Below are 22,799 nucleotides of genomic sequence, written 5' to 3'. Positions count from 1 at the left end.
AAAGCCCACCTTAACCCCCCCTCTTATTATTAATCAAAGTGGCTCCTTTGTTCATGTAAAACTTAACCTCTCTTATTTTTTTTTTTTTTTTTTTTTTTTTTTTCATTTTTACGCACCTCAAATTGGAAGTATAGATAAGGTCAGATATCGCTGTCTACGAAATTTAACAACTAATTTAACTCTCTTCTTCTTCTTCTCTTGTATTTTATTTCCTATTATCGTACTATTATCGAAATGTCACTTCTGATAGCTCAATTAGTGAACTTAGTAGATATTGGGAACGGGGTGATCTTGAAAGACGAGGTTCGTCTGGCTTGCTCCCTCGTTGATGGTATAACTCAGCCATTATACGACCCAAGGGGTAACTCATTAAACCCTTGTTTCGTTGGTGCTGTTATCTTTTTATTCAACGCTATCTTTGGTGTGTTTGCCTTTTTTCAATTAATTACCCTTCTTTTCAATAATTCATTTGGTCCTTTTAAAATAAAATACAGTTTTGGTTCACCTTTTAAATTGAAAAGTGTTGGTATCTTTCAATTAGTTAAATTAAATTCAGTCTTTTTACAAGTTATCCTTTCTATTTTTTTGTTTTCATTTATTTATACTTCATTCAACTCCATTATAACCTTAGGAGTCTTGCTTTCCGTTATCGTAAACGCTTTTGTTTTATTACCCTTACATATTATAGAACCAACTAGATCAGTCATTGCTAGCGCGTCACTTTTATTATATTGGACTTTATCCATATTGGTTTACATAGTGGTTTTCGTGTCAGATTCATTTTCTCCATATAAAGTATTACTTCCAACTAATGATGATATAGGCGCTGTCATAGTTTATACTATTGAAATCGGGTTATTATTAAACTCAATTGTCATCTTAGGTTTTGAAATCGGATTATACGCTCCATCTAAAGAATTATCAGAATATTTCGACTTGAATGACTGGGATGAAAGTTCAAGAAGAAACTTATTTTCCGAAATTGGATTCTTTTGGCTTCAACCTCTTATCAAAAAGGTTTATGAAACAGGTAAAGTGGTTCAAAAAGATTTACCTGCTTTACCAGTTGATTTAAAAAGTGAAGTTAGTTATGAATTATTTCACAAAATATGGAGTGCAAAGGAAGCCAAAGCTAATCTTCAATTAGAAGAAAAGCTTAAGAAACTTTCCAATCCCTCCAAAAAGGATAAGACATTAAACCTTTCCTTATTTTTCATTTTATTCCAAACTCACTGGGTTAGTTTAGTTATAGCTTTCTTCTTAGATTTAGGAGAAATGGTATTTGGATTCGGTCAAACCTTTTTATTTCAAAGATTTATCTTATTTTTCAGCGGTTCAGGTGAAGCAGAAGATGTTCAAAAAGAAAGGCCTCCAGTTATCGTGGGTTTTACTATTGCATCTGCTATTTTCCTTTGTGCAGTAGCAAGATTCATCAGTTTCAACAGATACTTTGCCCAATATTTCTTAATAAGAGGTAAGTTGCATGGTTCTTTAACCAGTATGATTTATAAAAAAGCTTTAAGACTTTCTCCAGAATCCAGAAAAGGTAAGACGACTGGTGAAATTGTGAACAACTTATCTGTTGATGTTTCGACGGTTATTGATATGCCAACCTTTGTTGAATTATTAAATGCGCCTGTCAAGCTAGTCTGTACTTTACTTGCTTTGTATAAAATCATTGGTCCTTCCACTTTTTCAGGTGTTCTTGTTGCATTTATCTTAGTCCCATTAAATACCAAAGTTAGTACATCCATTGCTAAACTTTATAACGAATCCATGACAATTAGAGATGAAAGAACTAGACTTACTTCCGAAATTATGAATTCAGTTAAGAGTATTAAGTTATACTCTTGGGAAACTCCAATGTTGCAAAGATTATTTGCAATTAGAAATGAAAAGGAATTAGCTCTTTCCAAGAGAATTGGTATTTTTAACTCATTTGCTGGTTTCCTTTGGTTCTGTATTCCTTTCTTGGTTTCATGCGCTAGTTTAATGACCTTTGTATACATTGCTGATGTTCCATTAATTCCTTCAATTGTTTTCCCAGCCTTAACTGTATTCAACATGTTATCAGAACCAATTTTAATGCTTCCAAACTTATTCACCAATTATGTTGAAACCAGAGTTTCAGTTAACAGATTACAAGACTTATTCCTTCTCGATGAATTAGAAAATGTTGTCGTTGAAAGATCCCTTGACAGTATTAACGTTGGCGAAAATGCAATTGAAGTGAAAAACGCTGAATTTGTATGGAATATTGACGACCAAAAGAAAGCCGCAGCTACTGAAGAAGATGTTGAATCTGAAGGTATTGACAATCTTGCTTTATCAATTGATGAATTTACTGCAAAGAAAGGTCAATTAACCTGTATTGTTGGTAAAGTTGGTTCCGGTAAGACCACCTTACTTAGAGGTTTCCTTGGAGAAGTTTCAGCTTTAAAGAAGGAAAATTCTTCAATTAAGGTAAGTGGTACCATTTCCTACTGTGCTCAAGCTCCTTGGATTATGAATGCAACTGTTAAAGAAAACATTTTATTTGGTTGTAAATATGATAAAGCATTCTATGCTAGCACTATTGAAGCTTGTCAATTAATACCTGATTTTGATGTCTTACCTGATGGAGATAGAACTGTTGTTGGTGAAAAAGGTATTTCTTTAAGTGGTGGTCAAAAAGCTAGAATTGCTCTTGCTAGAGCTGTTTACGCTAGGTCTGACATTTATTTATTAGATGATGTTTTATCTGCTGTCGATGCACATGTTGGTAAGAAAATAACTGACGCTGTTTTGGGTCCAAAGGGTATGTTAGCTACAAAGACTCTTGTCTTGGCTACTAATGCTGTAACCGTTTTGCATCAAGCTCATGAAATTGTACTTATAAAAGATAAGAAAATCCTCGAAAGAGGAAATTTTGATGAAGTCATGGACAAAGATGGTGAACTTTCTAAGTTAATTAATGAATTTGGTAAACAAGAATTAGAACACGAAAAAGAAGAAGAAGCTGGTGAAGTTGTTACTGAAACAGCTACCGAAGTTTCCAAATCTACGTCAAGTCTTTCCTTGAAAGATGATGAAATCGTCAAATACGATCCGGCTGCTATTGGTGCTGCCGCTGCATTAGCTGCTGAAGGTGAATTTTCTCAATTAGAAAGAATTGAAACCAGAAATACACTCAGAAGAGGTAGTTTTGTTTCTTTCGAACATAACTATGAAGACGATGAAGATCAAGACGTTGTCAAAAAGACAGGTCACACTGTTGAAGAAGGTGCTAAAGGTGAGGTCAAGTTAACTGTATATTTAGAATATTTCAAAGCTTGTAATTATGGTTATCTTGCCTTTTACATTTTTTGTATGGCTGGTAATGTAGCTGCTACTATTTATGCCAACTTTGTGTTGAAGAACTGGTCCGAAAGAAATTTAGCCAATGGCAGAAATGTGGAAGCTGTTTATTACTTGGTAGTATACAGTATTTTAGGTATTTCTTCCGGTTTATTCATTTTATTTGCTTATATTATTATTTGGACCTTCTGTGTCATTAAAGCATCCAAACATTTCCATGACACCATGGCTCAAAGAGTGTTAAGATCTCCAATGTCATTTTTTGAAACTACACCAGTTGGTAGAATTTTGAACAGATTTTCAGATGATATCAATGTTATCGATGGTCAAATTATGTGGGCTTTCTTATTATTATTTGAATTCCTTTTTAATGCTATTGGTTTATTAGGTGTGATTATTTATAATTTACCAATTATGGCACTTCTCATTGCCATTCTTGTTTTCTTCTATAATAATGTTAGAAGTTATTTCATTCCGTCATCTAGAGAACTTAGGAGGTTATCAAGTGCTAATAAAAGTCCTGTATTCTCCCATCTTCAAGAATCTGTTACAGGGGTTGAAACTATTAGAGCTTATAGCCAAGTGGACAGATTTATTTATAGAAACAAGACCAATATCAACAACTTAATTGCCACCACATATAACAATCTTTGTTGTAATAGATGGTTATCAATGAGATTGCAAAGTATTTCTGCTCTTATTGTTTATGCATCCACTTTAATGATTTTATCAACTTTAGGTACTGCAAATGAATTAAATTCAGCGTTAGTTGGTTTCGTTATGCTTAATGCTTTAAGTGTTACTGGTGTCTTAAATGCCATCATTAGAATGTGGGCTGATATTGAAACAAAATCAGTTTCTATGGAAAGAGTTGTTGAGTATTGTAATTTAAAGCTGGAAGCTCCAACTGAAATCCCTGAAACTAAACCAGAAGAATCTTGGCCAACTAAAGGTGCTGTATCGTTTAAGAATTACTCCACCAGATATAGAGAGAATTTAGACCCTGTTTTAAAGGAATTAAACATTGATATAAAACCTAGTGAAAAGATCGGTATCGTTGGTAGAACTGGTGCCGGTAAATCAACTATTGCTATTTCATTATTCCGTATAATTGAAGCATCTGGTGGTCATATCGAAATTGATGGAGTTGATACTAGTAAAATAGGTTTATTCGACTTACGTCATAAGTTAAATATTATTCCACAAGATGCTCAAACCGTTGAAGGAAGTGTCAGACAAAATTTAGATCCTTTCGCACAATATACCGATGAAGAATTATGGAATGTATTGGAATTAGCCCATTTAAAGCCACATATTGAACAAATGAAGACTAAGAAGGGTGCTACTAAAGAAGAAGAAAATAAAGAATCAGATGATTCAGCAGAAGACAAAGTGGTTGAATACGATATTGGATTGTCAGCCACGGTATTTGAAGGTGGATCTAATTTATCTTCTGGTCAAAGACAATTATTATCATTAGCTAGAGCATTATTGAACAAATCCAAGATTTTAATTTTGGATGAAGCAACTGCTGCTGTTGATGTACAAACCGATAAAATTATTCAAGAAACTATTCGATCTAAATTCAAAGATAAGACAATTTTAACAATTGCCCACAGATTAGAAACCATTCTTGATAGCGATAGAATCATTGTCCTCGATAAAGGACAAGTCAAGGAGTTTGATACTCCTAAGAATCTTTTGAAAGATGAAAGTACTGAATTCTATTCGTTATGTAAACAAGGTGGATATCTTAAGAATTTAGATATTGATAAGCTTTAGTTTATTCCCTAAGTAAGGGATCCTTTTTGTTAGACAGTTTAAGTTTTTGTTTTCTTTTTTTATAGTTTGGTTTGTCAGTAGAGTCAGTTCTGTTTTAGATAATTATTATAAAATAAAAAAAATATTTTTCTTGGATAATTTGATTGTAAGTTAATTGTAAATTTAGCTCATACATAAAATTGTAATTGCTGCTAAAACATTGCTCGGCTCTTCTCAAGAGCGCACGACCTTTTGGTGACAACACTTCTTTCGATGGGCGCAAAAAAATTGAGTCATGAGTGGAGTTATCGCTCAATTAGGAAATTGTGACTATTCTCGGCGTTCAAAATAAATAAAGACTAGTTTGAGATTAGCAGCCAAAGAACCATGACATCGAATGGCATATATCAGGCGTAGGTTAGAAGAAACTTATGAGATGGAATGCTGGTATTGGATGTTTCTCTATAAATTCAAACCTATACACCAACAAGAATAATTTACAAGCATTTTTCAGTATTAAGAAGCTCAAATAAGTATAATGAAAAATCAGATAGTAAGTTATAATACAACATTCAAAGTGTGTTCACTTGATGCTATAACGCATCCATTTTCTGGAGGATTTCAGAATTCGTTCAATCCTTGCTTTCTTTCATCTTTAAGTTTGATGCTCAATACTATACTAGGCTGTTTTGCATTATTTCAATTCATATGGTTAATAAGAAACAATAAACATGGGCCATTTAAAATACAGTTTGCGTTCGGATCATACTTAAGATTTAAAAGTGTTGGAATAATTCAAATATTTAAAGTAGGATTAGTTGGAATACTGTTGCTACTGTTTATTTTATTGAGTTTTATATCTTCATCACCAGCTTCAAAGTTGGGTCCTGGGTCATCTATTATCGCAATAGGTTTCATAATTTTACCCTTACATATATCCGAGCCAACCAGATCGGTAATACCATGTGCTTCTTTGTTACTATTTTGGTTGATTTCTTCTTTATTTAATTTGGTTGTGCTTGTTCAAGATATATTCTCTGATCATAAGATTTATATTGCAGGCGATTCAAATGTATCTTTAATTATTACCATAGAGGTTCTACAATTTGTTATTTCAGTTTTGATATTAGTCACAGAAAATGCTTATTATACAGCTACTCAGGAGTTAAAGGAATACTATGACTTAAATGACTGGGAAAGATCAACTGTTAAAAGTTTGTTCACTGAGGTAAGCTTTTCATGGGCACTGAATCACATTGGAATTATCTACCAGTCCAACACATTAGACATAAAGATCCTTCCAAAAATTCCGATTGACTTCAAGGTTAAAATCTCTTACGAAAAGCTATTAAAACATTGGAATAACTTTAAGAATTCAGCTTCTGAAGAAAATCCATCCTTATTTTATGTTATTGTTATAACTCATTGGTTTCATGCCTTGATTGGTTTTTGTCTTGACATAATGGAAGTTTTGTTTGGATTTGCACAAGCATTTATGCTTCAACAGTTCATATTGTTATTTAATGAAGTAAGTTCATCTACAAGTCCTGATTTTAGTAAACCAATCCTCGTTGGATTCTGTATCGCTACTTGTTTGTTTACTTGTGCAGTATTTAGGTATTTCACTGTAAACAGGTACTACTCAAACTATTATTCCATGAAATGCAAAATTCAGGGTTCCTTGACTGATATGGTCTACAAAAAGGCACTCAATCTTTCACCAGAAGCAAGAAAGGGCAAAACAACAGGTGAAATTGTTAACAATATTTCAATAGATGTTGGTAAATTGGCCGATATACCTCATTTCGTTGAACTTGCTACAGGTCCTATTAAGTTACTTCTTACATTATATGCTTTGTTTAAGATAATCGGAGTCTCGACCATTTCGGGGTTTATTGCTGCATGTATTTTAGTTCCAACTACAACTAAAGTTAGTACATCAATCACATCACTTTATAATCAGATTATGAGTATAAGAGACGAGAGAACTAAATTGATATCTGAAATCTTAACTTCAATTAAGAGTATCAAATTATATTCATGGGAAGATCCAATGTCCGAAAGATTACTGGAAATTAGAAATGATAGGGAATTACCTCTTGGAAGGAAAATTGGTGTGTTCAATGCTTTATCTATGTTTTTGTGGTCATTGATACCCTTTTTCATTCCTTGTGCTTGTCTCATAACTTATTCTTATATTTCTCCTATACCATTAGTTCCTTCCACTTGTTTCCCAGCTTTATCATTGTTTGGTATTTTGGCTAAACCAATATTGTTTCTTCCTGATATATTTGCACAAGCAGTTGAATGCAAAGTTTCATTGAAAAGATTACAAGATTTGCTCGCGTTAGAGGAGTTAGATACTTCTACTGTTCACAGAACTTCATACGAATTAAAAAATAACGATATTTCCATTGAAGTTAGGAATGCAACTTTTCATTGGGATAATAAAAAAGAGACCGTTAATGAACATGAGGTTGAAACTTCTGATATTGCGTTAAAAAATATCAACTTTCTGGCGAGAAAAGGTAATTTAAATTGCATAGTTGGTAGGGTAGGATCTGGAAAAACCAGTTTCCTTAGAAGTTTATTAGGTGAGATTCCATTGTATAAGAAACCAGATACATTAATTGGTGTAAATGGGTCAATAGCCTACTGTGCACAATCTCCTTGGATTTTGAATGCTACAGTCAAACAGAACATTTTATTTGGATTTAAATACGATAAAGTCTTCTATAAAAGAACGATCGAAGCATGTCAGTTATTGCCTGATCTTGAAATATTACCTGATGGGGATAAAACAGTTGTGGGAGAAAAGGGTATATCATTGAGTGGTGGTCAAAAAGCTAGGCTTGCCCTCGCTAGGGCTGTTTATGCTAGAGCAGACGTTTATTTGTTAGATGACGTTTTGTCAGCAGTTGATGCTCATGTTGCTAAAAACTTGATTGACAAAGTTTTAGGTCCAGAAGGTTTATTATCTACTAAAACAATTGTTCTTGCCACTAATGCTATTGGTATACTTCATAAAGCTCAAAACATAATATTGTTACAAAAAGGAGAAATAATAGCTAGCGGAAGTTATAATGAAATTATAAATCAAGATAACAAACTCACGGAACTAATTAAAGAGTTTGGCCAAATTCAGCCTCAAGTGATCATAGATGAACCTTCAGTGGTGGTTGAAGATACCGAATTTGTATCTGATGATGAAATTATTAAGCTTGTCCCTTCCAACGCTGGCGACTTGGTTGTAGAGGATTCGGATTTTGAACCATTAGAAGTGATCGGAAGTCGGGCATCTCATCGAAGAGCTAGCATAGTTTCATTTACTCATGATGAAGAAGATGACGATGAAGATAATGATTTAATCATAAAGACTGGAGACAATGCTGAAAAAGGACCAACTGGTGATATTAAGTTCTCAGTACATTTACAATACTTTAAAGCATGTAATATTTGGTCAATTATATTTTATGTATTCACCTATATTGGTAGCATGAGTACACTTCTTATGGCTAACTATGTGTTGAAAGTATGGTCAGAAAAGAATCTTCAAGTCGGATTCAACGTATCTCCAATTTACTATTTGACAACTTATGCCGCATTAGGAATATCAAGTGGATTGTTTATTTTAATTGGTTGTTCAGTTGTATGCATATTCAGTGTTATTAAAGCTTCAAGATATTTTCATGCTAGCATGTTCCATAGTATTTTGAGATCACCAATGTCATTCTTTGAAACAACACCAACTGGAAGAATTTTAAATCGCTTTTCAGATGATATAAATGTATTGGATGATCAGCTTATATGGTCATGGATAGGACTTACGCACTATATAATAGAGTCTTTTGGATTATTGGGAGTGCTTATATTCAACTTACCACCAATGGCCTTAGTTATCTTGGTATTTTTTTTCTTGTTTAACAGTATCAGAAAATATTTCATTCCAGCAGGTAGAGAATTAAAACGTTTGGTTAGTGCTAGCAGAAGTCCTATATTTTCTCATGTACAAGAATCTATAATTGGAGTGGAAACTATTAGAGCCTTCGATCAACAAGAAAGATTTATATTTAAAAATGAATCAAATGCCGAGAACTTAATTAGTGCCATGTATTCAAGTCTATTCACTAGTAGATGGTTATCTTTCAGATTGCAAATGATGTCAGCAATAATGATGTATGCTACCACATTAATGATTTTGTTTACTGCTGGAAGAAGTAATTCGATTAGTCCAGGATTGGTTGGTTTTCTTATGATCAATGTGTTGAGTATTACGGGTCTTTTGAATTCAATTATAAGATGTTGGGCTGAAGTAGAGACCAAATCAGTTGCGGTGGAAAGAATTATTGAATATTGTAAATTAAAGCCTGAGGCAGAATTAATAATTAAAGACTCAAGACCTCCAGAATCGTGGCCCCAAAATGGATCTATTGAATTTAAGAATTATTCAACTAAGTATAGAGACAACCTTGATCCGGTTCTTCATAATTTAAATATAAGTATCAAACCAATGGAAAAAATAGGAATAGTTGGTAGAACTGGTGCTGGTAAATCAACAATTGCAGTTTCGTTGTTCCGTATTATCGAATCAGTTACAGGGAATATTGAAATTGATGGTATTAACACTTCAAGGATAGGTTTATTTGATTTGCGTCATAAGTTGAATATTATCCCACAAGATGCACAGACTATAGAAGGATCCATAAGACAAAATCTTGATCCACTTGGTTCTCATTCAGATGCTGAATTATGGGAGGTGTTAGATCATGCTCATATGAAAGAACATGTTCTTCAAATGAAAACCAAGAAAGATCAAAAAGATGAAAATGTAGATGATACCGATATCGAATATGATACTGGATTATCAGCTGCTGTATTCGAGGGTGGTTCTAACTTATCATCAGGACAAAAGCAGTTATTATCTTTAGCTAGAGCCTTGTTGAACAAATCACAAATTTTGATCTTAGATGAAGCTACAGCAGCTGTTGATGTTCAAACTGATAAGATAATTCAAGAAACAATTAGATCAGAATTTAAAGATAAGACTATTTTAACAATAGCTCATAGATTAGAGACAATTCTCGATAATGATAGAATTATCGTTCTTGATAAAGGTAAAGTAAAGGAATTTGACACTCCTCAAAATCTATTAGGAGATACTTCTTCTGAATTCTACTCCTTGTGCAATCAAGCTGCAGTATTAAAGACCCAAAATTAATATAATAATAATAAATCACTTCAAATTCATATAGAATATTATAGAATATTATAGAAAAATATATAAATAAAAAATTCACTAAACCAAACAAACCCATTAGTATAAAGATACTAAATTATTTTCTTGAAGAGATGCAGTTAAATGTGTTGCAATTCTTGGTGGATACTCGCTATTTAAATTGAAGTCACTGCTTAAGTCAGGGAACAATTGACACAATCTAGCAACAACGTAAGATGCTTCAGTCAATGCGAATTGTTGACCAAGGCAAATTCTTGGACCACCATTGAAAGGTAAATAAGCCCAACCCAATTTTCTAACTTCTGGCTCGAACCATCTTTCTGGTCTGAATACATCGGCATCTTTTCCATAGAATTCTTCCATTCTATGTGTTGAATAGATACAATACAAGACATTACTATGTTTAGGAACAAATATTGGATCTAAACCATTTGGACCACCACCTCTTGGCAAAGTGGTATCTTTCAATGAGTATCTACCATTTCTTGGAACAGATGGATAAACTCTCAAGGTTTCGTTTAACACAGCCTTTAAATATTCACATTTCTTTAATGATTCGAAAGTAATTTCTTCAATCTTAGATTCTTCACCAGATCCAAATCTTTCATATATTTCTTCTTTTAACTTGTCCCACATTTCTTTATTTCTTGATAATTCATAGAATGCAAAAGATAATAAACCAGCAGTAGTATCTCGTCCCGCGACTAAGATATTTAATAATTGATCTCTTAAGACTTTTGGATTTCTAGTTTCCTTAACTAATTCATACAAGAATACATAACCACCTTTTGATTCTTTATCTAATTCTTCGAGATTAGTGTTGAGGGCTCTTTGAACATAATGATCAGCAAATCTATGAACATGAGCATTACATCTACGGAATTCACCAAATGAAATAAGAAAGTATAAATTTTGTAAAAGTGATCTTTGAGCAATCAAATGTTGAGATCTATTAAAAGCGTCAGCAAAGCCAGCTTTACCATCAAAGTCAGTACTGGGATTATTCATACCAATAAATTCATCTTGTAATGAACCAACAGATTCACCAAAGAGAAATTCAGTTGCGGAATCAACTGTGAATCTGAAGAATAATTCTTGAATATCAAAAGGTTGTTTGTTATACTTTCTAACATGCTTGGCGAATACTTGGATATGGGGTTCTAAAGCTTGGACATGAGCAACTTGATCTCTTGCAAATTGAGGTCTAAGCATAGCTCTTGAATGCTTCCACCCTTCCCCATCTAAAGTAAAAATCCCATCCCCCAATAAAGGATTAAACGAAGTATGTCTTGGTAGACCTAAACCAAAATCGTTAAATTGAGTTGCTAACATTGCTTTTATATTTTCAGGATCTCTAGTGATAATTAAATTCTTTCCAAATATTCTGAAAATGAATGTTGCAACATCAGGACGTTCAAGTTTCGAAAATAAACCATGTAAGTAAGCGATATACGTTCCTTGTTTTTGATATTTAATCAAAGTCTTAGGGATTAAGAACCCATTGAACCCATCAGTTACATAATTAGTATGGGTTTTTGCACCTAATTTTTTCGATAATGATTTATTACGGAAGTATGAAAAAACCTTAAGTACGACAAGCAAGATAGGTACAAGAACGTACCATTTCAAGAGTATGTCTTGAATATGATGGATAAGTAACAGCATGTCTATTAGTTATTGCTCGATATAGGGTAATTTATTTATAAAGGTAATTACAGGTTTAAGTTTAATGATGGAATCCAAAATCTATTTATACTACATGGTAAACAAAATAAATTTATAAATAGGAAATTACTGTGGGGAATAGTGTGTACTTTTGTAGATAAATGATTTCAATCGGAGTTGTCATGTTTGGTTAGGATATGGTGTGTAAAGTTGAGATTTCGCAAACAAATATTTTAAACTAAAGCACATGAAACCGATAATAAGGTTAGAATACTACCAACATGTTAGCATAATTCTCAATGTTGGGTTTTATACCGATAGTTGCATATCGGCTTTAATCTCAGCTAAGGTACCGGTGCTTTCAATTTAGTGGATTAATTCATACATAATTGCATTAACTCATCTCTGAATGGTAACGGTAATTATGCCTACCCCAGAATTATGCTGAAAATTTCGCCAGTCCAATATACAGGTGCGCTTAATTTATATGTATTGAGCTAGATAAAGTATCTGAGTCCGGTGTTCTTCAGTCACATCTACTGGAATTGACATTTAATAGTTTTAACTTTTATGTCAAGGTTGTGAATCATACTACTTGACAGTTGTGGTAGGTCTCTTGGCTCCATTTGCAACTTTATTTCAATACAAAATTAGATTCTTGTTATTCATATAAATGAAGCATCCACGCAGCCATCACTTTCTCCTCCTCCCTCCTCCTCCAAACATAAAATTACACAAAACTGAGACCAAATGTCCAACGTCTGAAAAGGGGAACCCCAACAGATGTTCGTTCTATATAAATCCTATTTCTTGATTTAAACAATGATACATATACAAGTCTTTGACTTAAATGTCCTTATAACAGGCATAATCCACTTATTTTAATCCTTTTTCTAAATTTTTATATATATTAACTGTGAACATACAACTAGTTCAGAAAAGTATACTACGTTACATCGATTGATAAGCCTAATCAGGATTTAGTGCCGTGTGGCCTGCATATACCTCTTTTATTTCCGTTATCCACTTGACGAAAGGGCGTCGTTTTATTGGAAGGCTGATAACCCAACAAGGATCGATTTATGACTGATTCACCTATAAATTAGCAATGTCAAGCACACTTTTAACTGTTTAGATATTAATATAGATATATCCTTTCTTTCTTTCTTTCTATAAATTTTCCAGTTTTGACTTTTTTGACCACTTGTGATTTCATATCAATGTCAATAACTTTGAGAAAATGTTTCAACTGTTGAATGAGATACATCATAAAAGATTGGAACGTTATTCCAATTGTTCTATTGAAGCAATTTACCGTCCATTTGATGCTAGTCTTCAAAATTCAGTCGATCCTTGTTTCGTATATTCATTTACTTTGATTGTTAATTCGCTTTTGGGTGCTTTTGCTGCTTATCAACTACTTAAATCACTATTTTATAATAGCCATGGTCCCTTCAGAATTCATTATGCTTTGGGTTCATCGTTCAAAATTAAAAGTGTTGGTGGTTATCAAATCTTAAAATTAATTTTATTATTTTTACATTCAACTGCACTCATGCTTTTAGCGTTTTATAACTTTACTTCATTGACTTCTATGTTATTCTTTGCAACTGCATCATCTTTTGGCATTTTTACTTTAATAATCTTACCCTTTCACATCATTGAACCAACAAGAACTGTTACTGCAAATTCTTCATTATTATTATATTGGATAATAATTTTGTTTTTAAATTTGTCTGTTTTAGTTCAAGATGTTTTCTCTGGATTTAAATTATATATTCCTATAAGTGGTAATTCTTCGAAATCTCTTGTCTATGTTCTTGAAACATTTTTGTTCATTAACTCTGCGATCGTCTTATTTCTTGAAACTTCTCTTTTTAAACCAAGTGTGGAATTACGTGATTATTATTCATTAAATGGTTGGGAAATATCATCAGTAAGAAACATGATTTCGCAAATAACTTTCAGTTGGCTTGAAGACCTTATTAAGAAAATTTATGATACTGATGAATTGGATATCAAGGATATTCCGCCGGTACCAATTGAATTGAAAAATGACACTTCTTTCAATAAATTAGCAAGAAAATTGAGAGATTTAAAGTTAAAATATAAACAGACGTCGAAACCATCATTACTTTACATTTTGATACTGATTCATTTTTGGGATTTGTTAATTGCTGGTACCTTAGATTTCGGTGAATCATTTTTTGGGTTTATTCAAGCGTTTTTATTTCAAAGATTTATTGCGTTCTTTAGTGAGAATCAAGCTGAAGTTAATAAGCAACCTGCTATAGTAAGTTTTGCATATGCAACTGGTATTTTTGTTTGTGCTGTGTTAAGGTTCGCTAGTAGTAATCAATACTTTGCTGTGTTTTATAGTGTTCGATGTGAAATTCAAGGTTCACTAAGTACTATGATTTTTAGAAAAGCTTTGGATTTGTCTCCCGAATCTAAAAAGACTAAAACAACAGGTGAAATTGTTAATAACTTATCAGTTGATGTCAATGCTATTTGTGAAATGCCAAGATTGGTAGAATTGATTACAGCTCCATTGAAATTGATCTTTACTATGTTATCATTATACAAGATTATTGGTATTTCTTCTTTATCGGGTTTTGTTGTAACAGTGGTTTTTGTACCTATTACGGGGAAAGTTAGTGCTTTTGTTATGCGCTATGTTAAAGAAAATATGAAATATAAAGATAAACGGACCAAGTTAACTTCGGAAATTTTATCATCCGTTAAGAGTATCAAGTTATATTCTTGGGAAAATCCCATGTTGGAAAGATTGTTCAAAATCAGAAATGATCAAGAATTGGTCCTTACCAAAAAAATAGGAATACTTAATTCCTGTTCTATGATGCTTTGGACTATTATTCCGATACTTGTTCCACTTTCCTGCTTAGTGACCTTCGTATTCGTTTCAAAAGTTCCTTTGGTTCCAGCTGTCTGCTTTCCTGCTTTGAGTTTGTTTGAAATATTATCAAGACCAATTGTCACGTTTCCTGAAATTCTCAACAACTTCTTTAATATGAGAATATCATTGCAACGATTAAGTGACTTCTTCGAATTAAGTGAATTAGAGTCGGCAATCACTGATCGTTCTTATAAAGAACTTAAAAAGAATGATGTTTCTATCAAGATTAACAATGCTACATTTTTATGGAATGAAGAATCAGATAAAGATTATACTGATGAAGATCGTATTGAGTCTGATGGTGAAAATAATGTTGCTTTAAGTGAAATTAATTTTGAAGCTAGAAAAGGTCAGTTAACTTGTATTGTGGGAAAAGTAGGTTCTGGTAAAACTACTCTTTTGAAGAGCATTCTTGGAGAATTAATCCTAATTAAGAAAAATAACACAAAGCTTGAAGTAAATGGAACAATTGCTTATTGTTCTCAAGCTCCCTGGATCCTTAATAGTTCTGTCAAGGAAAATATCTTATTTGGTTGCAAATATGATAAATCATTCTACGCAAAGACTATAGCTGCTTGTCAATTATTGCCTGATTTCGATGCTCTCCCAGATGGTGATAAGACTATTGTGGGTGAAAAGGGAATCTCTTTAAGTGGTGGTCAAAAAGCTCGTATTTCTTTCGCTAGGGCTGTTTATGCAAGAGCTGATATTTATCTTTTAGATGATGTTTTATCTGCTGTCGATGCTCATGTTGGGAAGAATCTCGTTGATCAAGTTTTAGGTAAAAATGGTATAATTGCATCCAAGACCATTGTCTTAGCAACTAATGCTGTTAAAGTTTTACATGAAGCTGATAACATTGTTCTTTTGAAGAAGGGTGAAATCACTGAAGGTGGTAATTATGAAGAAGTAATTGCCAAAAATGATGAATTAGCCGTATTAATTAGAGAATTTGGACAACAAGAAGCTGAAGAGGAATTGGAAGAATTGGAGGATGAGATTAAGAAAGATTTTGAACCAGAAGTTGATGTTGTTTCTGTCGGGTCTACTTTGCAAGATGATAACATCATTGAATTAAATGCTTCCAATGTGAAGAATCACATTGAAGTCGATATTCCTTTGGAAGTTGTGGATTCAATATCTTCCCTTAGACGAGCTAGTATGACTTCTTTAGACCATGAATATCAAGAAGAAGATGAACAAGATGAAACCATTGTTAGAAGGACTGAGCATGTGGTTGAAAAGGGGGCAAAAGGACGAGTGAAGTTGGAAGTATACTGGGAATATTTCAAAGCTGCCAACGTTATAGACATATTTATTATTATTTTTTTGATGAACCTTTCAACAGTTAGTCAGATTATGTCAGGCTATGCTTTAAAATCTTGGTCACAAGATAATTTAGATGCTGGACAAAATGTTTCTTCTAAGTTCTATTTGATTTTATATTCGCTTTTAGGTGGAATTACTACTTTAGGAACTTTTGGAGGTTCAATATTAGGTCGAACGAAATCTAGTATCAGAGCTTCAAAGCATTTTCATGACAATATGGCTAGAAATGTCTTAAGATCTCCAATGTCATTTTTTGATACTACTCCTGTTGGAAGAATATTGAACAGATTCTCCGAGGATATGAATGTGATAGATGATCAGCTTACATTTCTTTTGTTTGGTGTGTTAAGATTTGGTTCTACCACTATTGGTATCTTAGCTGTTATTATTTTTAATTTTCCAGTCATGATTATAGTTATTCTGGTACTCTTTTTCTTCTACAACAAACTCAGAGAATACTATATTCCTTCTGCCAGAGAACTCAAGAGGTTAGCAAGTGCTTACAGAAGCCCTGTGTATTCACACCTTCAAGAATCAGTAACAGGTGTCGAGACTATTCGTGCTTATGATCAAATTAACAGGTTCGTCAACGGAAATAAGATAAAATTAGATAGATTAATTTCTACAAATTTTGCAGCCCTATCTTGTGGTAGATGGTTGAGTATGAGATTGCAAGCAATTTCAGCCGTAGTTGTTTATGCTACCACGTTAGTTATATTATCTACATTGGGAACTTCTCATGAATTAGATTCAGGATTAGTTGGGTTTGTTATGATGAATGCCTTGAGTATTACTGGTACCTTGAATGCTATGATTAGGCTTTGGGCTGAAGTTGAAGCTAGATCAGTTGCCATAGAAAGAATTATTGAATACTGTAAGTTGAAGCCGGAGGCTCCATTAGTTATTTCTGACAATAGACCCCGTGAAGCATGGCCAGAGTCAGGTTCAATTTCATTTAAGAACTATTCCACCAAATATAGAGATAATTTAGATCCAGTATTGAAAGATTTAAATATTGATATCAAGGCTCGTGAAAAGATTGGTATTGTTGGAAGAACAGGGGCAGGAAAATCGACTGTTGCTATTTCTATGTTTAGAATTATTGAACCATCGCAAGGGCATATTGAAATCGATGGAGTCGATACTAGCAAAATGGGTTTATTTGATTTACGTCATAGAATTAACATTATCCCTCAAGATGCACAAACCATCGAAGGTAGTGTGAGAGAGAACCTTGATCCATTTGGTGAATTTGAAGATGAAGAGTTATGGAATGTTTTAGAAATGTCTCATTTGAAAGAGCATGTTCAAGATATGAAAACAAAGAAAAATGTGAAGAAAAAGCAAACTGAAGTCAAGGTTTCTGATGATTCTATTAATATTGAAGACATTTCAGATTATGATATGGGATTAGATGCTGTTGTTTTTGAAGGAGGGTCAAATTTATCTTCTGGGCAAAAACAACTATTATCATTAGCAAGAGCTTTATTGAATAAATCACAAATCTTGATTTTAGATGAAGCAACAGCTGCAGTTGATGTGCAAACAGATAAAATTATTCAAGAAACTATTAGATCAAGTTTTAAGGATAAGACTATTTTAACAATTGCTCATCGTTTGGAAACTATTTTAGATAGTGATAGAATACTTGTCCTTCATGATGGACAAGTTAAGGAGTTTGATACTCCTAAAAACTTATTAAAAGATGACACTTCCGAGTTTTACTCTTTATGTAATAAAGGTGGTTATCTTAAAAATTTAGATATAGAAAACCTCTAGTGCTTATAATTTGCGTGTAAATAGTTTTTAGTATTAGGAAGTTTTTGTATATAGTCTAGAACTCTAATATCTCTACTAAATGTGGACTATTAGTAGTAATTATTTATTCACTTTACGACTTATGATATTCATATTTCAAACTTACTTACCTATCCACTATTAGGAGTCATGCGGTCCGTTCTACGGTACCCTGACAATTACAACGCATATATAAGTTTTATCTATTCTTACTTGCACTTTTTATATGATTTTCTTTTTATATTATTAAAAATTTAGCTATATTTACATTAATACCTATATAGCAGGTATATGCTGATGCCCCTTGTTTTGTTTTATTTAGTTCGTCAGCATACCTTCACCCTCCCCTCTTGTTACTTCAATACATGTTGTTATATTTCTCTCTAATTAAATATCAAATTTTGTAACTTTTTTGCAGACATTTTAAAATTAAATCTTGAAACTTTAAGCACGACCTTTTTTCTGTTTGGAAAAGATCATTTGCCCCGTACTTCACAAAAATAGAATCACAATCAGTAATCAGTGGCTAGAAGGTAGATCATCAGTATTTACAGTCAATCAATCAATCGATTATGAAGACATTCTTACTTCAAGTGCCAACCAAGAAGACTGATGAGGTCAACTGGATTAAGCCATTGAGTAATTACTTGATATCTGTGTACGGCTCTACCACGGATTACATAGAGGATATCAATGCCTTTAACAAATTAAGACAAGATATAAGAGGTGCTAATGCTGACACTACTAGTATCAAGTTATACTATAAGTACTATAGTCAAGTGGAATTATTAGATCTTAGAATTCCATTTGCTACTGTGAATAAGCATAAGAAGATTAACTTTGAATGGTTTGATGCATTCCAACCTAGTATTGTTCACAAGCAAGGTGCTTTACCATTTGAGAAGGCAAACATTTTATTCAATTTAGGAGCTCTTTTATCTCGTCTAGCTACATTGAAGTATCAAGAATCTCAAAAGAAAGCTACTGGAACTGATGACGAAACTACCAAAGAAGCTTTGCAATATTTCCAACAAGCGGCAGGTATATTTCAATTCCTTAATGAAAACTTCTTACATGCTCCTTCAGCTGATTTGAGTCAATCAACAGTTAAGTTCTTAGTTAAATTGATGTTGGCTCAAGCTCAAGAAGTCTTTGTTCTTAAAGTTGTTACCGGAGATCTTGAACAAAAGAAGAACTCATTAATATCAAAATTATGTCGTAGTGCTTCAGCTCATTATGAAGAATGTCATAACATGTTAACTTACGTTCCAACTCATACTTCAAACTTTAATGATTTCACTGTTGTTGATTCCGATGAGATTGAAAATAATTTCCTTGATCCATCTGATGAAAGTGAAGCCGTTGCTACTGAAAGTGTTGAAGATAATACTTTACATGTAACTGCAAGATTAGACCCATCGTGGGTCTCTACAATTAACTTCAAGTATATCTATTACAAATCATTGTCATATTACTTTAATGGATTGCATTTAGAATCTAGTAGAAAATATGGTGAAGCCTTAGCATATTTCACTAAATCTCAAGAGATATTAAACGAAATTAATAGTTTTTGGTTAAAAAATATAGCTAAGAGTGGTTCAGGTGATTCATATGAAATCTTAGATAACTATAAGTATCAAAAAGATGCTGTTGCTATTAAGTTGGCTGACTTAACCAAGGATAATGATTTAATTTATCATGAAATTATTCCTTCATTAGTTACCTTACCTGATATAAAACCTATGGATAGTACGAAGGTGATTCCAATTAATCAAAATACCGTTTTCCAAGAAGTGAATGAATACAATTATGGAAATTTCTTAACTAATGTTGTTCCTATTAATATTCATGAATTATCTAGTTTCTATTCTGAGGAGAAATCTCAATTTTTAAGAAATGAACTTGATGCTGTGGATGTTTCTAATGAAGAAACTACCTCAGCATTGGAATTCTTAAAATTACCCAAATCGTTGGTGACTATCAAGGAATTGATTATAAATAACGAAAAGCTGGAAAAGAGTGGAGATGATAGTCATATTGACCCAACTTTGTTAGGTATTGCAAATGAAATCCAACAAGAAGCTTCTAATGATAGTTTCAACAAAGATAAGATTGTTCAAATTCGAAAGCAGATATATGAAGTTATTACTGAAAGTGAAGGTGCATTAGGTCATCAATTCAGCGATGCATTGGTTAAGTTTAAGGATGATGTTTTAAGATTAAAGAAGTCTTTGTACGATGCTACGAATTCCGACAATCAATTATTTGGATTGATCAATAGCGACAACTTAGGATTATATTCAATATTGCAGAAGGGTCCAAATTCAACTGAATTTAAACAATTATTCAAAAGTGAAAGTAGTGGTTCAAAATCGACAACTAGTGCTTCTGCTGGGTTAAGTTTGTTAGATATGGATGAATCTCAATTAGAGGATCCAAATGTCGCTATTCACAAACAAATTAAAACCGTTGAGGATTTATTACATGATATCAATGTGGTTAAAACTAATAAGATGAAATTAGTTGATACGTTGAAGAAAGAAATTCATAGCGATGACATAAGTGATATATTGATCTTGAATAGCAAGATTAAATCAAGTAATGAAATCAAATCACTTATTTTCCCAGAGGAACTAAAGAAATTCCAACCTTATAATGAAGAATTGGATAAATTGATTGACAAAGAACGTACGTTTATTAATGATTTAAAACTGGAGTGGGAAAAATTATCTACCAATCCAAAGATTAAATCCGTTCAGAATTTAAAGACATTTCTGGATGTTTTAATTAAAGATCAAACTGAGAAGATTACCAAGTTTTATAATGAGAATTGGAAGAGATATTCTACTGGATTGAAGAAAGGTTCTAAGTTTTATAATGATTTATTAAACTATGCTATTAGTTTGAAACAACAGATTTATGGTGAAGTTAATCGTCTTTCATCCAGACCTCCACCACCACCAACTCAACCAGTTTCACGTCAATCATCGCTTACTCAAGGATTTAATAATTTGTCATTGGGGACTCAATATTCAGGTAGTGACTATGGATATCAACGTCAACCACAAGCCCCTATACAACAAGAAGCTCCAAGAAGGCCAAGTGGAGTATCCAATCCAGGATCTTATAATCAGAACTATAACAATTCACCATCTCCAAGTGTTGGTAACAGTGGTACTACTAATTATTTTGAACTGCAATATCCTCAACCTCAATTATACAATACACCAACTACGGACTCATATGGCCAAGCACCCAAGTCCCAAGCACCACCACCACCTCCTCAGAATCAACAATCATATAACCAAATGTATCAGACACCAACATATGGAGGTGCAAGTAATAATAGTACTGGAGGAGGATATTCCAGACCTGCACCACAATTACCACCACAACTTCCACCTAAGCAGTATCAAGGTCAGCCTCAATATCCACCACAAGGTCAATTATCTCAGCAACCAAGTTACCATCAGCAAGCACCACCACCGCCACCACCTCAGCAACAACAATCACCTTTTGCTGGAAATGGAATCAATAACAATAGTGGTAGTAATTTAATTTATGATCAACCATCAACTTATCAACCTAATATGTATAATTTCTTTTCCAATAATAATAACAACGGTTAGTTTCTGCTTTTTATACACTTTTTATATACAAATACATGTCTCTCATTCATATAAGTTATCTGTAGTAGGAGTTTCTTTTTGCAATAATTAGTGACTTCAGCGGCATAGATGTGATTTTAAGGGGGGGTTTGAGAGGTCTCTCATTTTGTGAGACAAATGACAAGGCGCAAGTAATTTAATTCTAGCCCTGTATATATTAAGTTCAAAGGCAGGGTAAAGTAACCAATTAATATGGACAGTTATTGGTAATGTTTACATTAGAAGCAATTGATGATCAGATATTAGTTGATATGTTGACGTCTACTTAAAAAAGAAACTTTTATAAGGTACAAACCCAGACCAATGTAATTAACACTAATTAACACTTGCGGACAGCTACCTTAAAAAAGAAATTCCTTGACGAGTCACCGTAAGCTGAGTGACTGAGAATGCAGCAAAAGTCTCGAGATTTTATTCGTTAACTCTTGCATAGCCTGCAAATCTCCATGGTTGAGGACATTTCGATTCAAACAGATTAAGCTTATCTTTTCCTACTCTAACCAAGACCCTTGTACACCCTGTATAATTTGCAACTCCTATAAAATAACACACACTCATAGTATGAAACTATACTGAAACAAATTAATATAAAACACTAATTTAATTTCATTTCCCTTTTGGGAAAAATGTCAATAAAATTTTCGTGAGTGTTTTTTTTTGGTTGTTAAAAATAGAATTCCTTTTGCTTTAGGACAAATTAAAAAGAAAAAAAATAAAGAAAATTTTCGCGATCTGTTTTAGTGAAGTTGATCTCCTAAATCTGACCTTGTTCGAAGTGGATATAAAGACATTGGTTTCTTTGTTTGATTATTTCGTTCTTTATTCATTTAGAAGTCTGAGTAGATACCACTATCGCTTTTATACTACTTACTTTCATTCATTCCTCAATTTAACTACTGTTTCATACCTATAGAGGTTTCGTCTGCACTATTCACTTAATAGACGATTCATAAATCCATTAACTTCTACTTTCGTTATTCCTTCAACCAAATCAGGGAACTATTTTTGCATATTTTAACTCGTCTCAAACACCATCCTTCTGCATATTAACTTCCTTTCATAATTCATAAATACCATGCTTTTTTCTGGT

The 22,799-nt window shown here is 32.9% G+C and overlaps 5 protein-coding genes across 5 annotated transcripts; 4 read left to right on the top strand and 1 right to left on the bottom strand. All coding sequences in view use genetic code 12, as the record gives it.

Moving 5' to 3' along the window:
• The first annotated feature begins 135 nt into the window (after positions 1-135).
• Positions 136-5,125, top strand: DFJ63DRAFT_320856 (uncharacterized protein). Its single transcript, XM_064907258.1, has one exon. It carries the CDS (start codon positions 235-237, stop codon positions 5,116-5,118), a length of 4,884 nt encoding a protein of 1,627 aa, XP_064760098.1. The 5' UTR covers positions 136-234; the 3' UTR covers positions 5,119-5,125.
• Positions 5,126-5,236: 111 nt separating this feature from the next.
• Positions 5,237-10,380, top strand: DFJ63DRAFT_239445 (P-loop containing nucleoside triphosphate hydrolase protein). The gene has a single exon (XM_064904300.1). It carries the CDS (start codon positions 5,636-5,638, stop codon positions 10,313-10,315), a length of 4,680 nt encoding a protein of 1,559 aa, XP_064760097.1. The 5' UTR covers positions 5,237-5,635; the 3' UTR covers positions 10,316-10,380.
• Positions 10,381-10,411: 31 nt separating this feature from the next.
• On the bottom strand, positions 10,412-11,998 carry DFJ63DRAFT_290368 (cytochrome P450; the record flags this gene model as incomplete). Its single annotated transcript, XM_064905306.1, has 1 exon — positions 10,412-11,998. The coding sequence occupies one exon, from the start codon at positions 11,996-11,998 to the stop codon at positions 10,412-10,414; it is 1,587 nt and encodes a 528-aa protein (XP_064760096.1).
• A 1,240-nt stretch (positions 11,999-13,238) lies between these two features.
• Positions 13,239-18,023, top strand: DFJ63DRAFT_337473 (uncharacterized protein; the record flags this gene model as incomplete). Its single annotated transcript, XM_064908556.1, has 1 exon — positions 13,239-18,023. The coding sequence occupies one exon, from the start codon at positions 13,239-13,241 to the stop codon at positions 18,021-18,023; it is 4,785 nt and encodes a 1,594-aa protein (XP_064760095.1).
• Positions 18,024-18,613: 590 nt separating this feature from the next.
• BRO1 (Bro1p) lies at positions 18,614-21,670 on the top strand (the record flags this gene model as incomplete). The annotated part of the gene is made up of 1 exon (XM_064906542.1): positions 18,614-21,670. The coding sequence occupies one exon, from the start codon at positions 18,614-18,616 to the stop codon at positions 21,668-21,670; it is 3,057 nt and encodes a 1,018-aa protein (XP_064760094.1).
• Between the last annotated feature and the right edge of the window lie 1,129 nt (positions 21,671-22,799).

This window comes from Scheffersomyces coipomensis (assembly GCF_036884675.1).
Source record: "Scheffersomyces coipomensis strain NRRL Y-17651 chromosome Unknown DFJ63scaffold_7, whole genome shotgun sequence".
Lineage (NCBI taxonomy): Eukaryota > Fungi > Ascomycota > Pichiomycetes > Serinales > Debaryomycetaceae > Scheffersomyces > Scheffersomyces coipomensis.
This window is presented reverse-complemented; position numbering and strand designations above follow the sequence as displayed.